This window comes from Schistocerca serialis, chromosome 1, assembly GCF_023864345.2.
Source record: "Schistocerca serialis cubense isolate TAMUIC-IGC-003099 chromosome 1, iqSchSeri2.2, whole genome shotgun sequence".
Taxonomy (NCBI): domain Eukaryota; kingdom Metazoa; phylum Arthropoda; class Insecta; order Orthoptera; family Acrididae; genus Schistocerca; species Schistocerca serialis.
The window spans coordinates 139,550,650-139,565,721 of NC_064638.1; the positions used below are offsets into that span (position 1 = coordinate 139,550,650).

At 46.9% G+C, this 15,072-nt stretch overlaps 1 protein-coding gene across 1 annotated transcript in view; it reads left to right on the forward strand.

Moving 5' to 3' along the window:
* The window catches only part of LOC126456322 (uncharacterized), a 653,934-nt gene that overhangs the window by 18,541 nt on the left and 620,321 nt on the right, over positions 1–15,072 (forward strand). The window contains exons 2-3 of the mRNA XM_050092109.1: positions 7,209–7,309; positions 8,683–8,991. Of these exons, the coding sequence (XP_049948066.1) occupies positions 7,209–7,309; positions 8,683–8,991 (410 nt within the window). The remainder of the gene's footprint in view (positions 1–7,208; positions 7,310–8,682; positions 8,992–15,072) is intronic.

Here is a 15,072-nt window from a genome sequence, read left to right on the forward strand (position 1 = left end):
CCGTTGAACGGGGAAACGGTTAGACTAGTTCCAAAGGCAAACGTAAGCTGAAGCAGTGTGCTGTGACACTTAGAAACAGACAGGCTGGACTCGAACACAATATCAGAAAGCGCTGTTCCGAGTTTAAAAAGAGACGCTGGGGTAGGATTAAATGGTAGATAATTGAAGGACGTTCACTGGGACAAGCCACACGAATTTTTGAAAGAGAGAAAAAAAATATCGTTAATGTCGTCAACACTGACGCACAGTTGGGGATAGGCAGCGCAATGTCTGGTGTACATGCACCTCCTTGACGACGAATTACAAAATGACGAAACCTGAACACAGAATTATATGCACAGCTGGAAACATCATACACGACGGAGCCCGTTGCCCTCCCCTTCGCACAAGAGGAAGTCGATTTAGTCATTGCCGGCCTGTGTGGCCGAGCGGTTCTAGGCGCTACAGTCTGGAACCGCGCGACCGCTACGGTCACAGGTTCGAATCCTGCCTCGGGCATGGATGTGTCTGAGATCCTTAGGTTAGTTAGGTTTAAGTAGTTTTAAGTTCTAGGGGACTGATGACCTCAGAAGTTAAGTCCCATAGTGCTCGGAGCCATTTGAACAATTCTATTTGGTCATTAAGAGGCTGAAAAGAGAGAATGCTCCTGGCCCTGACATAGTTCATTCACAAATGCTACAGCAAGTCGCACCGTAAATCGCTCAACAGCGGACGAAGCTACATGAGGACATGCTACAGGTGGGACAAGTGCTGGGCCGGCCGAAGTGGCCGCGCGGTTCTGGCGCTGCAGTCTGGAACCGCGAGACCGCTACGGTCGAGGTTCGAATCCTGCCTCGGGCATGGATGTGTGTGATGTCCTTAGGTTAGTTAGGTTTAACTAGTTCTAAGTTCTAGGGGACTAATGACCTCAGCAGTTGAGTCCCATAGTGCTCAGAGCCATTTGAACCATTTTTTTGGGACAAGTGCCTGTAGTTTGGAAGAAAGTTACTATTAAAAATTTGTGGACAAAATTCCGTCATAACCCAAATCTCATCGATCGATTTGATTTCTAAATTCACTAGCTAAAGTCCAGGAGTGACTCCTTCATGATCACCTTCAGGCGCAGAGAGCGCTCAGGACCGTATCAGTTACGGTTTACACTCGGAAAATCAATAGATGGGGCGGTTAATCACCTATTCGATTTGTAAAGAGAACACTACTGAATAAATAAAATCGTCAGGTGGTGAGAGAGGAACCGGAAGATGATCAAAAAGATCAGTAAGGGATGTCCGCCGAGATCGATTTGCGGGCCCGTTCTCTGGAACAGTGCCATTGAGCCCCTGCTAATGTTAATGGAAGGGGACGACTGCCAGAAGGAATTGTTGAACATGCTAGTAAGCTCCTTCTTGTGGCAGTACCCAACTCGAAAGAACATCAACAGTACTGCAACCCATGAGGAGCTGTTAGAAATCATTGTGACAAGTAAAAACCTTTACATTATGTTAAAATGGAACTTACAAAGAAATCTTACAGTTATATTAGATGGAAATAGTACAAAAATAAACGGGGTTACAAGAGACTTGGACATAAATTTGGACCAGTAACTGAAGTTTAATCAACTGTTCAAAACAGCTACAGAAATAGCACGCAAGTTAATGCATAAATTTGACAGGATGAACACAGCGAACTGGAGATTACCCATGACTATAGTAACATAATATTGCACTCTCTTCGAGTCAGTACGCTGTGCTTCGCTGCAAGCGCGGCGGCTGTCAGGACTTACGCCGGTGGAAGCACTGTGCGTGGTGCTCGTCATATACGCGATAGACATAACTATTAAATATCACGCGTCAGCATGTTGACTGAAAACAGGAAAACCTGACCTTGAGGTTAAGGGTGAAACATGTCAGTCCCAGCCGAGGCACGGTTTATTTCTTAATCGGCCATGGCCATATCCCCGCATTTGCTGTGTGTAAACCTCGTTCAGGAGGCTGATTGTGCATGTAGAGAGAGAGAGAGGGATCCCAGAACACGTGCTTGTGCACAGTGACCGTTGGTCGCAGGAAAGACGACTAGCACACTCACACGACTCATAGGAAAACCACTTACAGATACACTTACATATGGATCGATCTCAGTGGCTGTGCAAGCTACATGTAGAGCGCTGCATAAAGCGTAATTGCAGCGACGAGAGCATGGGTGACACTAGCGAGACAGATGACACTGGCATAGGCGACACTGGCATGGAATAAGGACTAAATCGATAGTCACTGTAGTGTTACGAAAAAAGCGTTAATTAGGCAGTAATATTAGATTGTAAGACAAAAGTAGAAATAAAGGACAGCAAACGCTGCCGAGTAAAGTAACCTAACCTAGATGTAGGGTCACACCGTCTGATGGCGACAGATCGAAAGTTTTGCTGAGGTCGTTGGCCGCCGATGGCAAGTAGTAGTAGTTGTAGTAGTAGTAGTAGTAGTAGTAGTAGTAGTAGCAGTGGTAGCTGAATAGGTGGTGGCCGTCCAAGGGAAAAAGGTTCAGTGTGTTTCTGAGGTACTCCCTCTTGCACAGCATCACTGGCGGCATCCCATCTTCCTATCTTCCTATTTTCCTATCTTCTTAATATACACTCCTGGAAATGGAAAAAAGAACACATTGACACCGGTGTGTCAGACCCACCATACTTGCTCCGGACACTGCGAGAGGGCTGTACAAGCAGTGATCACACGCACGGCACAGCGGACACACCAGGAACCGCGGTGTTGGCCGTCGAATGGCGCTAGCTACGCAGCATTTGTGCACCGCCACCGTCAGTGTCAGCCAGTTTGCCGTGGCATACGGAGCTCCATCGCAGTCTTTAACACTGGTAGCATGCCGCGACAGCGTGGACGTGAACCGTATGTGCAGTTGACGGACTTTGAGCGAGGGCGTATAGTGGGCATGCGGGAGGCCGGGTGGACGTACCGCCGAATTGCTCAACACGTGGGGCGTGAGGTCTCCACAGTACATCGATGTTGTCGCCAGTGGTCGGCAGAAGGTGCACGTGCCCGTCGACCTGGGACCGGACCGCAGCGACGCACGATGCACGCCAAGACCGTAGGATCCTACGCAGTGCCGTAGGGGACCGCACCGCCACTTCCCAGCAAATTAGGGACACTGTTGCTCCTGGGGTATCGGCGAGGACCATTCGCAACCGTCTCCATGAGGCTGGGCTACGATCCCGCACACCGTTAGGCCGTCTTCAGCTCACGCCCCAACATCGTGCAGCCCGCCTCCAGTGGTGTCGCGACAGGCGTGAATGGAGGGACGAATGGAGACGTGTCGTCTTCAGCGATGACAGTCGCTTCTGCCTTGGTGCCAATGATGGTCGTATGCGTGTTTGGCGCCGTGCAGGTGAGCGCCACAATCAGGACTGCATACGACCGAGGCACACAGGGCCAACACCCGGCATCATGGTGTGGGGAGCGATCTCCTACACTGGCCGTACACCACTGGTGATTGTCGAGGGGACACTGAATAGTGCACGGTACATCCAAACCGTCATCGAACCCATCGTTCTACCATTCCTAGGCCGACAAGGGAACTTGCTGTTCCAACAGGACAATGCACGTCCGCATGTATCCCGTGCCACCCAACGTGCTCTAGAAGGTGTAAGTCAACTACCCTGGCCAGCAAGATCTCCGGATCTGTCCCCCATTGAGCATGTTTGGGACTGGATGAAGCGTCGTCTCACGCGGTCTGCACGTCCAGCACGAACGCTGGTCCAACTGAGGCGCCAGGTGGAAATGGCATGGCAAGCCGTTCCACAGGACTACATCCAGCATCTCTACGATCGTCTCCATGGGAGAATAGCAGCCTGCATTGCTGCGAAAGGTGGATATATACTGTACTAGTGCCGACATTGTGCATGCTCTGTTGCCTGTGTCTATGTGCCTGTGGTTCTGTCAGTGTGATCATGTGATGTATCTGACCCCAGGAATGTGTCAATAAAGTTTCCCCTTCCTGGGACAATGAATTCACGGTGTTCTTATTTCAATTTCCAGGAGTGTATAAATTGTTAATTTTGAGTTTTCAATTTCCTAGTTGGTTTGAAACGTACAAGTATTTGATGGTGCAAAGCAGGAACACGCAACTTCTGACTTTGTGCTTTGTTGATGACCATGGCATAACATAAGGGCAGCCTGAATTGTACACGTTTGAAGCACAATGGTAAATTGTTAGGAAGAAGCGGGATTCTGGGTATAAAATCTCGATCGCCTGCGACATTTCCTGTCAAAATCTCTTCTACGATGTCACGTCGGAGAGAAGTAACACAGCTTCTGTTACTGAAGTGTTCTGACGAGCAGGATAATGCGTAACGCTCTATGATCAGAGTTACGTCTTTCGGAATGACTTTCCAAAGAGCGACTTAAGCTTGATGCTCTCAAACTGCAGCAAGTCTCGCTTCATTATCTTCATTAGATTTTTGAGACCATATATCCCTCAGTCTTGTAGCCATTATGGTGTATTCAATAACACTCGGCTGATTTCTAGGCATTATTCTTCATAAACAAAACGAGATCAACATGTAATACATAGGCACCCAAATCACAAAACAAACGTAATAAATTCGTTTTTCCTAGCAAACCTATCGAAGGAAGCCAAGCAGAGTTGTTAAGTTTTAATACACAAAGCGAAATCAGTAAATCCCTATACCCTAGCCAAGACAATTCGCTGTCAATTTTTATTGGTAAAGATAAAAATTTCTGCGCTTAATTGTGTCACTGACGTAAACGTCCGAAAATAGGTCTGTCACTAAATTAAAAAAAAGCTGTCAGCGCCTTATTTCGGTTCTTTGGTGTACTGCGAAACTGACACCGTCATGTGATGGTTTTTTGTGTAGTACGCCCTGATGATTAAACGTCCAAACCACTAAGCTGAGCAGACATATTGGATAAAACTTTAAATTACGATATCTTTTTTTTTCCTGATTATATTTTGCTGAAATAAAGCGTATGCCTCACACAAACAAGGCTGAAGTTACCCGTGAAAACCCCATGAAAATTCATCTAGTAGATTTGGGGATTAGCCTGTTCCAATAGGCAGACAGGTCAGTTTCACAGTCTTATTATTAGTAGAGCTAAGTACAGTTGAATATTCAGTGTTGCTAACAGCCGCCATACTGTCGCTAGTTGTGTTTTTTATTTCGTGCAAACAGAAACCAGACTGTCGCCGTGTGTTTTAATTTTGCCTATCTACTTCTTGTGTGTCTTCATTGTCACCGCAGTGTTTTTATATTTTAAATTCCACAACTTTCCGCCATTTTACGGTGTTTTGCAATTTCACCATATTATCGCCTGTTTTTCTTGTTTGTTTATATTCTCATATGTCTTTTAACTTTTCTGTAGACTGTAGAGCAGCATATTACGCTGCTGCCAGCACCCCCCCCCCCCCCTTCCCTGGGTGGAGGGGGGAATTGAAATCCAATAAAGACAAAAAAATTGAATATTGTGAAATCACGATCTGTCGTAATCACTAGGCGGCAGGTCATTTGTAGACGATAGGGAAAAAACGGGCTTACGAAATAAAATAATATGGTATTTTCTTTGAAATTTTATTCTTGCCGTCAGACTGAGGTGCATCCGTATAAGGTAAGATTTTTAAAAAATGTCCAAATTCTGTCACCTACGTAAGGGTCAATACACAATTTTGATAACTGTATCGATATCTAGAGAGACACTATCATTAGTTGCTAAATAAATGTGTTGAGAGGCACGCAGTGTCTTGACCGTCGGTGGACGTAAGGAAGAAGGCGGTTCGGATGTAGCTGTATTCAAGAAATAATTAGCACAAGTAGAAAGAGAACACTGGGGCATCTGTCAGCGGCACTGGGGCAAAGAGAGAGCGCGTCGTTGTGTCGTGTGGCTAGGGCCACCCGTCGGATAGACCGTTCGCCGGGTGCAAGTCTTTCGATTTGACGCACTTCGGCGACTTGCGCGTCGATGGGGATGAAATGATGATGATTAGCATAACACTACACCCAGTCCCTGAGCGGAGAAAATCTCCTTAGGATTGACATTCAGTCGAGCTGACCATTCAGCTAGCGGGGTCGGACAAGAGCTAGGGTAAGGCCCTTCATCAATTGGCTGGCGAGGCAAGTCGGAGGACATCGCCACATCTTGATACGCTTGCTTACGAAGAGGACTGTTGCTCGATGTTGGGCATGGCAAAGAATGAAGCCTCCTTTACCCTTCGGGAGGGTGAGGGATTAATAGATGACTTTAAATAACATACCTTTACTCACAAACGAACCAAAGCGGTCAACATGCGTCTGGCTACTGATGGCGAAATGAGGAAAGTCAGGGCCAGGTGCGAGATACGTGACGACATAAACGTTAGCATACTGGGTCTGTTGTAGCATGTCCAGGGTTCGTAGTTGGTGGTGGGCCACAAATCACTGCAAGTCGGCCGTAAAATCAGCGCCCAGACGTCTTATCACGTCATAAATCCGCAAGGCAACAATGATTTCATCGGGCAGTCCACGTCCTATAGGCAGGATACGAGATTTGCGGATGTTAATGACGCTGCCTGAAGCAGCGCCCTAGGACTCCAACCACTACCACGCTGCGTGAAAATCGTTGCCATTGCGCAGGAGGGAACTATGTCGTCCGCGTAGGCCGTGCAACAAAAAGTGTGGCAGCCAAGTATCATCCCCATGACGGATCTACGGCGAAAGCGTATAGGCTATCGGAAAGAGGGCTTCCTTGCCGCTCAGATAGTTGTACCAGGCGTAAGACGATCATGTAGAGGATCATAGACGTCGTGCTCCGGAGCAGACACAGTATTACGTCCACGAAACTGTCTGGGAATTCCATATTCCGTATCACCCCTGCAAGACGGGGGTGATCAACCGCATCGAAGGCCTGGCTCAAATGAAGGGAGAACATGATCGCCATCATGCGCCGTGTCCACGCAAGTGCGGTCATGTCATGGTATTGACAAGACAGTCTGAATGTTCTGATTGCCTCGTAAAGACGACTGATCAAAGGGGGGGGGGGGGGGGACCACGAAGCCTGCCGCCCTTCAGAGGCGCGCTGCCAAAATCAGGATAAAGACCTTCACGTCAAAGTTCAGGAGCGACAGGGGGCAAGAGCCCCTGTGGCAGGTTCCACCATCTGGTTTATGGATAGGAAGAGGAAGACGCCAGGAATCTGAGGCCCATGGGAGACTTTTTTTTTTTTTCATTAAACCAGGTGGGTGACCAGCCGCCTGTGGATATATGGCTGGTACTTTTTTTACCACAAGAAATACTTTTGTGATATACCCAACGAGGTTTTCTGGTCTCTTGGCCATCGTGAGTGGCAATAAGTTCGGTAGCTTCCGGCCCCCCTCGATGCTGCCCGTCCCTGCATGGGACATCAGGTCAAGGCATATGTTCGTCAAGGATGGTTCCAGTAACTATGACAGCAGGCCGTCAGGTCCTGGCGACTTATGAGGCGCGCCGACCTGTATAACTCCAGTGATCTCCTCCTCCGTCACGTCCTCAAGTAATTCCATTTTCGCGTCCGACGGCTGCGTGCTAAATGTGAGGCGAGAGATCTCTTCAGTCGCGTCTGGGGAATGATGGTGGCCCGCGAACGCTTGACTACAGTGAGCGTGGAGAGCACGTCTGATCTCACTAGGCGTAGTGACACAGTGACCGTCGCCGAAGCTACAGCACGGATCAGCACGCGTCGCAGACCCCGGCGTTCAGCGATGATGTGATAATGTGATACATCGACGGCCCGTGCAGCTAGATCACTGGAGCAGACACTGATGGAGTAGAACATCTAAAGGATTTGCCGAGTGAGTATGCCAGTACCAAAATATGTGACATAAACGCATTGCCTTAGAAGCTTAAATTTTTTACACCGTAAAAGGTCTGTGGATGTTAGAACCTAACGTAAATTTGAGCTTGGTTCCTCTATTTGTTCCTGAGAAAAACAGCTCTTACCACATTGCTAGACAGACAGGTGGACAACAAACGGAAAAAAAATATTTTTTATGTCATATAATTAGAAACTAACAATTTTCGAATTTTTTCCTTTATTTTTACTGTGAAACCTTACTTATTGTCAAATTTTATGATTCTAGCTCAACAGGAAGTACCCTATACGTTTTGAGTTTGCGAGTTTCAAAATATATGACACCAATGACCGTATTTGTGACTGCATTAACTTAGAAGCTTAAATTTCTTACATAGTCAAGGGAGGCAAGATCTTAGTATGTGACATATTTCACTTTGATACCTCTACCCGTTCCTAAGAAAAAGGGGTTTTAACAGAAGTTGGACAACAGCCAGACAGACAGATGACGAAGTGATCGCATAAGGGTTCCGTTTTTAACGACTGATGTACGGAAAACTAAAAAATCAGGGTAAGTAACTGAAAGCGGTCTGTTTTCCTTTTTACGAAAGCAATGCGGCCATGACGATACCCACTGACAACGATTCACAAAATTAAGAACTATAATTTCCGTTAGCTGGTTCCTTTCATTTGGGTTGGAACACCAACTGCTGCACGTGTACTCTGCAAAGTATCGAAACATCTACAGCTGCGTTCGCTGTAGTCTCGCAGACTCTTCCGCGAAGTATTTCGTCTTTTTACGTGAGAATAGAAATCGAAAGCGAGATAGTGACAGCCAGAGCGGAAGCCGATTGACCCGACTGGAGGCGCGGTGCGATTCCAGGAAGCCATGGTGAGCGCGCTTCCGTTCGGAAACTTTCGGCTCCGGTCGGGCGCGACCGCCGCCGCCAGGTGGGGCGAGCGCGGCGCGCGCCACGACGCAGGCGGCGGGAGGCGGCGTCGCGGGCGGGCGGCGGCGTCGCGGCGACCCAGTCAACCGGCGGAGCTCGCGTGGGAGTGTGGCGCGTCAGGCAGCGGCCAGAGGCACAGGCAGAGGCAGGCCACGCGGGCCCAGCCCGGCCAGCGCCCACACCGCCGCCGACGCCGCCGCCGACGCCGACGCCGCCCCCCACTAGCGCCCGACAGCCCCGCGGTGAGTCCGGCGCCCCAAAACAGCTGTGGCGCCATGTCGGCACCGCTCTGGCCCCACGCCGCTTTGCTTTTACGATACAACGTGTCCTCGCACTGCAGCTCTGTGTCTGCTGTGTTTGCGCTTAGACTCTGTGTAACAACTAGTTGTTGAAATTTTCCACCTTTATCCCAGTGAAGAAGCAAGACTGGAGAAATCGATAGGCAGCTTTATACTGAGAGAATGTAGAAGGCTATGCAGTAAGCGGTAGTAACGTATGTTTCCTTGAAACTGCGGCTGAGCCTGCCCCGGAAGCGCGCGCGGCGGCGCCGCCGCTTCCCGGGCAGCCGGCCCCTGCTGACGCGGCAACCGCGCAATGCGCCACTGCTGCCGCTCGGGCAGAAAGCCTAGCCGAGCCGTAGCGGCGCCGCGATATGCACACCCCCACTCCGCCGCTACACGTTATTCGAGTTTTTTGTAGACCACATCGTTTCTTTTTAATCAATGTACTGATTGCCGTTGGATAGCCACTGAAAAAGCGAAGTAATTGCGATTGACTATTTCGTGCAAACAGCGGGATGGAGTCGTTTTCCCTCCATTATCAACTACAGAGAACTTCACGGACGTCAAAGTGGATGACAATACCAGTTTATGCACGTGTCGGCAACCGAGTATTTATTAATTCATTTATTTAGTGCGTCGAGCCTTATATCTTAATAAACAAATATACATATTTGACAGTACACTCTCCGTGGGTTTAATGCAGTACTTTCTCCGTGTATAATAAACACCTCTGCGCTCAGAGTATCAAAATAATATATCTGACAAGTCGTACTACGGATATATATTGAAGGAACTACGTTTTTAGGGCTATGCTGATCATCCTTTTACAGCCATTAGATAGCCCACTGAAGTGATAAACTTCCCACTACACTTAAATATTCTGCAAAAATAAAACAGGAAACCATTCTACCCTTGTGCAGCAGCGTAGTTTAACCTCAACTGCCAAGTAAACAAAGCGCTATAGATATTTACAACATCTTGTACTGTCGCATTTACGTTCAACATTATTCACAAGTCAGTTTTAATAGCGTCTGGTAGCTACACAAGTACGACTGATCCGAAGATATTCTGTAGATGAACGAATCTGATGATCACTGTGCGGCAGTAGATTGAAATAAAAGTCATTAAACAAGTGAATTGTTGCGGTTTTTCCTCACTTGAAAGTGTATTAAGCTTTTACCAAAAAAGCTTAGGGACCTTAAACTACACCTTTACTAGCAAACTGGCGTCAAGTTTAGCACATTTCGAAATATTTTTGCAAAATGAGCAATTGCAGACGTTAACAATCGTTGTATCGGTGTATTTTTCTCTTGAAAAGCTGTTTAATAGCGTAGCAAACGGTATATCATTAAAGTTAAAATCTTCTGGGTTATTAGGCCGCGTCATGTTTCTTCTAAAATGTTCGACGTTTCGACCCCTCTGTTGGGATCTTTCTCAGGATCTTTTCGTGTCCACAACTGCTGGAAACACACACAGTTGTTTGAAGATTGTAGTAGATAAAGGAACAAGAAAAGTATAACAAGCGGCAGAGCACTCAGAACAAGCACGTGACACAAGTTTTGGAAAATTTTGTGTCGAAATTCTGAACAATGTACGAATCCTTAAACTCACATTAGGTGATAAAGTTTGTACATGTCTTTCCCATTTTACTTCTTACATAACGATCTCAGAAATGGCAGTATGCGTTTTCCCTGTTTCTTTGCGTAATATTTATGGACTGAGGATCTAATTTCTGGCTGAGGTACTATTATTTACACGTCGTATCTTACTTTTGTATAGGATCTTTCTGGATCTGTTTTGACTGGTTCACAATCGTTTGGTTGGACTGCAACTTTCCAGTAACACAACGCTAATATTGGCTGTGCTTCATACTTTACCATCAGTTTTACGTATTTTTCCTAGAGATATTGCCACCTTCTACCGTAACAACAATTAATTCATCAATTTCACTATAGCAATTCCGGCCGTTTGCCCGTTTGCAAGTGAGGTACTTCGAAAATTTTGTAGCTCAGCTCGTGCCATAATTTTAGAAATGTCTCGTGCGTGTACATGTATCCGTAGCGCCTATACGGTAAACATTTAATGATGTTGGCAACTTTTGAATATGCGATCTGAAGTTTTCCCAGTGTATTTCCAATTTGAACAGTTCTCGGGTATCCGACCGGGTAGCGTCGTAATTTCTCCACAATATTTCGGCAGACGTACACGCTGTCATCTTCAGATGGTTCCTGGCGAATGCATTCGTCAGGAACCACCTGGAGATGGCCGCTACCCGGTCGGATGCCCGAGAACTGTTCAAACTTTTGGATAAATATCAAAGTTTTGACGTGCTGAATAACACAAAACTTTCGCAGTACTGCACTTGAAAATGCTGAAACGTTGGAAATTTCGACAGTGGATTTTATGAGTTATTTGTTTTTACAGTCAAAAGGCAAACATAATGTATTTTAGAAAAAAAATAAGGTGACTGTGAACCACAGCCACGAAAAATTAATCCCTATTTATGGAATCGTGCCAAGATTTTCTGACGTCGGCTGTTTGACACAACAGTTCGCGTGCACCAGTTCGCCTGTCGATGCTGCACGGCAGATTGACAGTGCTTATACAAAATACTGATAGTGGTCGGTATTTAATCATCATTTCTTTATTCCCGTTAGACATGTAATCATTTCCGGCGGCTTCTTCCCTTTGCGTTCTCCGGTTGTTCCCCTGGTGATCCTTTACTTCGCGAACCCGGACTCGTGACTCGGCTGTAGTTGGGACCCCAGGCCGCGTAACACGGCGGCTGCAGCCCGCCGCTGCGCCCGGCCTGCAGACATCCCTGACCTGCGCGCGCCGCCCGCTGTTGCACTGTGCGCCAGTGCGCAGTGCGCGGCGCAGCACACCACAGCCAGTGCTCCTCGCCACGCCTCTGTCTGCGCTCTGCAGCCGCTGTCGCCGTCGCGTCCGCCGTGCCGGCGAGTCCGCAGCGCCGCGCCGCTACGCTCACCGCAGTGCCCCTGTTGCCCCCACATCGATCGCAGGGCACACTTTCGACTTCTGCCGGAACACACACGGGCATGACCGTGAAGAGGCGCCAAAGACAATACTGATGCTCAACACAATAACGCGTCAAAACTACATGTATCGAAAAGCGAATCCGGCAATGCTACTTACAGGGTGGTCCATTGGTACTGACCGGGCCAAATATCTCACGAAATAAGCATCAAACGAAAAAACTACAAAGAACGAAACTTGTCTAGCTTGAAGGGGGAAACCAGATGGCGCTATGGTTGGCCCGCTAGATGGCTCTGCCATAGGTCAAACGGATATCAACTGCGTTTTTTTGAAATAGGAACCCCCATTTTTATTACATATTCGTGTAGAACGTAAAGAAATATGAATGTTTTAGTTAGACCACTTTTCTCGCTTTGTGATCGATGGCGCTGTAATAGTCACAAACGTGGTATCACGTAACATTCCGCAGTGCGGACGGTATTTGCTTCGTGATACATTACCCGTGTTAAATTGCACCGTTTATCCATTGCGGAAAACGTCGATATCTTGTATGGCTATTGTGATCAAACTGCCCAACGGGCGTGTGCTATGTATGCTGCTCGCGTGTCCTGCACGACATCATCCAAGTGTCCGGACCGTTCGCCGGATAGTTACGTTATTTAAGGAAACAGGAAGTGCTCAGCCACATGTGAAACGTCAACCACCACCTGCAACAAATGATGATAAGTAGGTGTTTTAGCTGCTGTCGCGGCTAACCCTCACTTCAGTAGCAGACAAATTGCGCGAGAATCCGGAGTCTCAAAAACGTCGGTGTTGAGAATGCTACATCAACATCGATTGCACCCGTACCATATTTCTACGCACCAGGAATTGCATGGCGACGATTTTGAACGTCGTGTACAGATCTGCCACTGGGCACGAGAGAAATTAAGGACGATGACAGATTTTTTGGACGCGTTCTATTTAGCGACAAAGCGTCATTCACCAACAGAGGTAACGTAAACCCGCATAATATGCACTATTGGGCAACGGAAAATCCACGATGGCTGCGACAAGTGGAACATCAGCGACCTTGGCGGGTTAATGTATGGTGCGGCATTATGGGAGGAAGGATAATTGGACCCCATTTTATCGATGGCAATCTAAATGGTGCAATGTATGCTGATTTCCTACGTAATGTTCTACCGATGTTACTACAAGATGTTTCACTGCATGACAGAATGGCGATGTACTTCCGTCATGATGAATGTCCGGCACATAGCTCGCGTGCGGTTGAAGCGGTATTGAATAGCATATTTCATGACAGGTGGCCCGCACGTTCACCGGATATGACGTCCCCGGATTTCTTTCTCTGGGGAAAGTTGAAGGATATTTGTTATCGTGATCCACCGACAACGTCTGAAAACATGCATCAGCCCATAGTCAATATATGTGCGAACATTACGGAAGGCGAAGTATTCGCTGTTGAGACGAATGTCGTTACACGTATTGCCAAATGCACTGAGGTTGACTGACATCGTTTTGAGCATTTATTGGATTAATATGGTATTTACGGGTAATCACGCTGTAACAGTATACGTTCTCACAAATGATAAGTTTACAAAGGTACATGTATCACATATAAGCAACCGAAATAAAATGTTCAAACATACCTACGTTCTGTATTTTAATTTGAAAACCTACATATTACCAACTGTTCATCTAACATTGTGAGCCGTACGTTTGTGACTATTGCAGCGCCATCTATCACAAAGCGAAAAAAGTGGTCCAACTAAAACATTCATATTTCTTTACGTACTACACGAATATGTAATAAAAAAATGGGGGTTCCTATTTTTAAAAAAAACGCAGTCGATATCCATTTGACCTATGGCAGCGTCATCTAGCGGCCAACCATAGCGCCATCTGGTTTCCCCCTTCAAGCTAGACAAGTTTCGTTCTTTGTAGTTTTCTCGTTTGACGCTTATTTCGTGAGATATTTGACCCAGTCACGATCAATGGACCACCCTGTATATGTGAATTGGATATACGTCATAATTTACCCACCTCTCTATCCCTCTGCTCCTCCACCTCCCGTTATCCTTCTATTCCTCCTGCTCCCCCGTATCTCTATCCATAACCTTCCCCTCACTCCGTGTACAGACCCCTCATCCCATGCACCTCCCCTCTCATCTCTCTATCCGCATCCTTCTTCCCCTTCTCTACATCCATTTCCTCTAATTTTCTCTATCCATCTCCTCTTCCCCTCCCCCCTCTCACCTTTTTTATTGTAAAATCTTAAGCATGGCTGCGAATCAGTAACTGTATAAACCTGAAGAGATTGAAAAAAATCAGCCATGCAGTTGCAAATAAAGGTTTATTAGCCCCTGAGCTAAGTTTCGATGTTTCTAAAATTATCTTCGGTGAGCCTTGTTACATCCCATGGTGGTAAATTACACTAGCTGTAGCCGAGAGGCTCTTGTTATACATAAAATTGACATAGAAACCAAAAACATATGCCATGGTGTAAAACAGCAACCAGATTACATTCAGCGTAAGTCAGAATAAGCGCGGTACTGGTAAATGCCCACTGATAAAGGCTCTTGTCAACATAAAATTATAACAGGAGTGAAACGTTCAAATACTTGTAAAACTTAAAGGTACACCATGACTCACACAAAGGCCTTTGTCCATGGAATGGTGGATACATCTGAATGCTGTATTTCCTGGTCGCTGTATTGGGAGAGGAAGTCCTAATCCATGGCCTGCAAGGTCTCCTGACCGGAATCCCCCTTGATTATTTCCTATGGAGATATCTAAAGACACTTGTGTATGAGGCCCTAGTGGATACGGAGATAGAATTAGTTTCCAGAATTTTTGCTGCCTGTGATGTGATTCGAGATACACCAGGGATATATGTGAGGGTGCGTCAGAATCTTGTTTGCCGATGCCATGCTTGCTCTGAGGCTGATGGCCGCCAGTTCCAGCAAATTTTGTAAGATACAGTATCTCCATTCATAGGCGAAGTACTGATGCTAAGCTGTGTTCGCATCGACCCTCTTTACA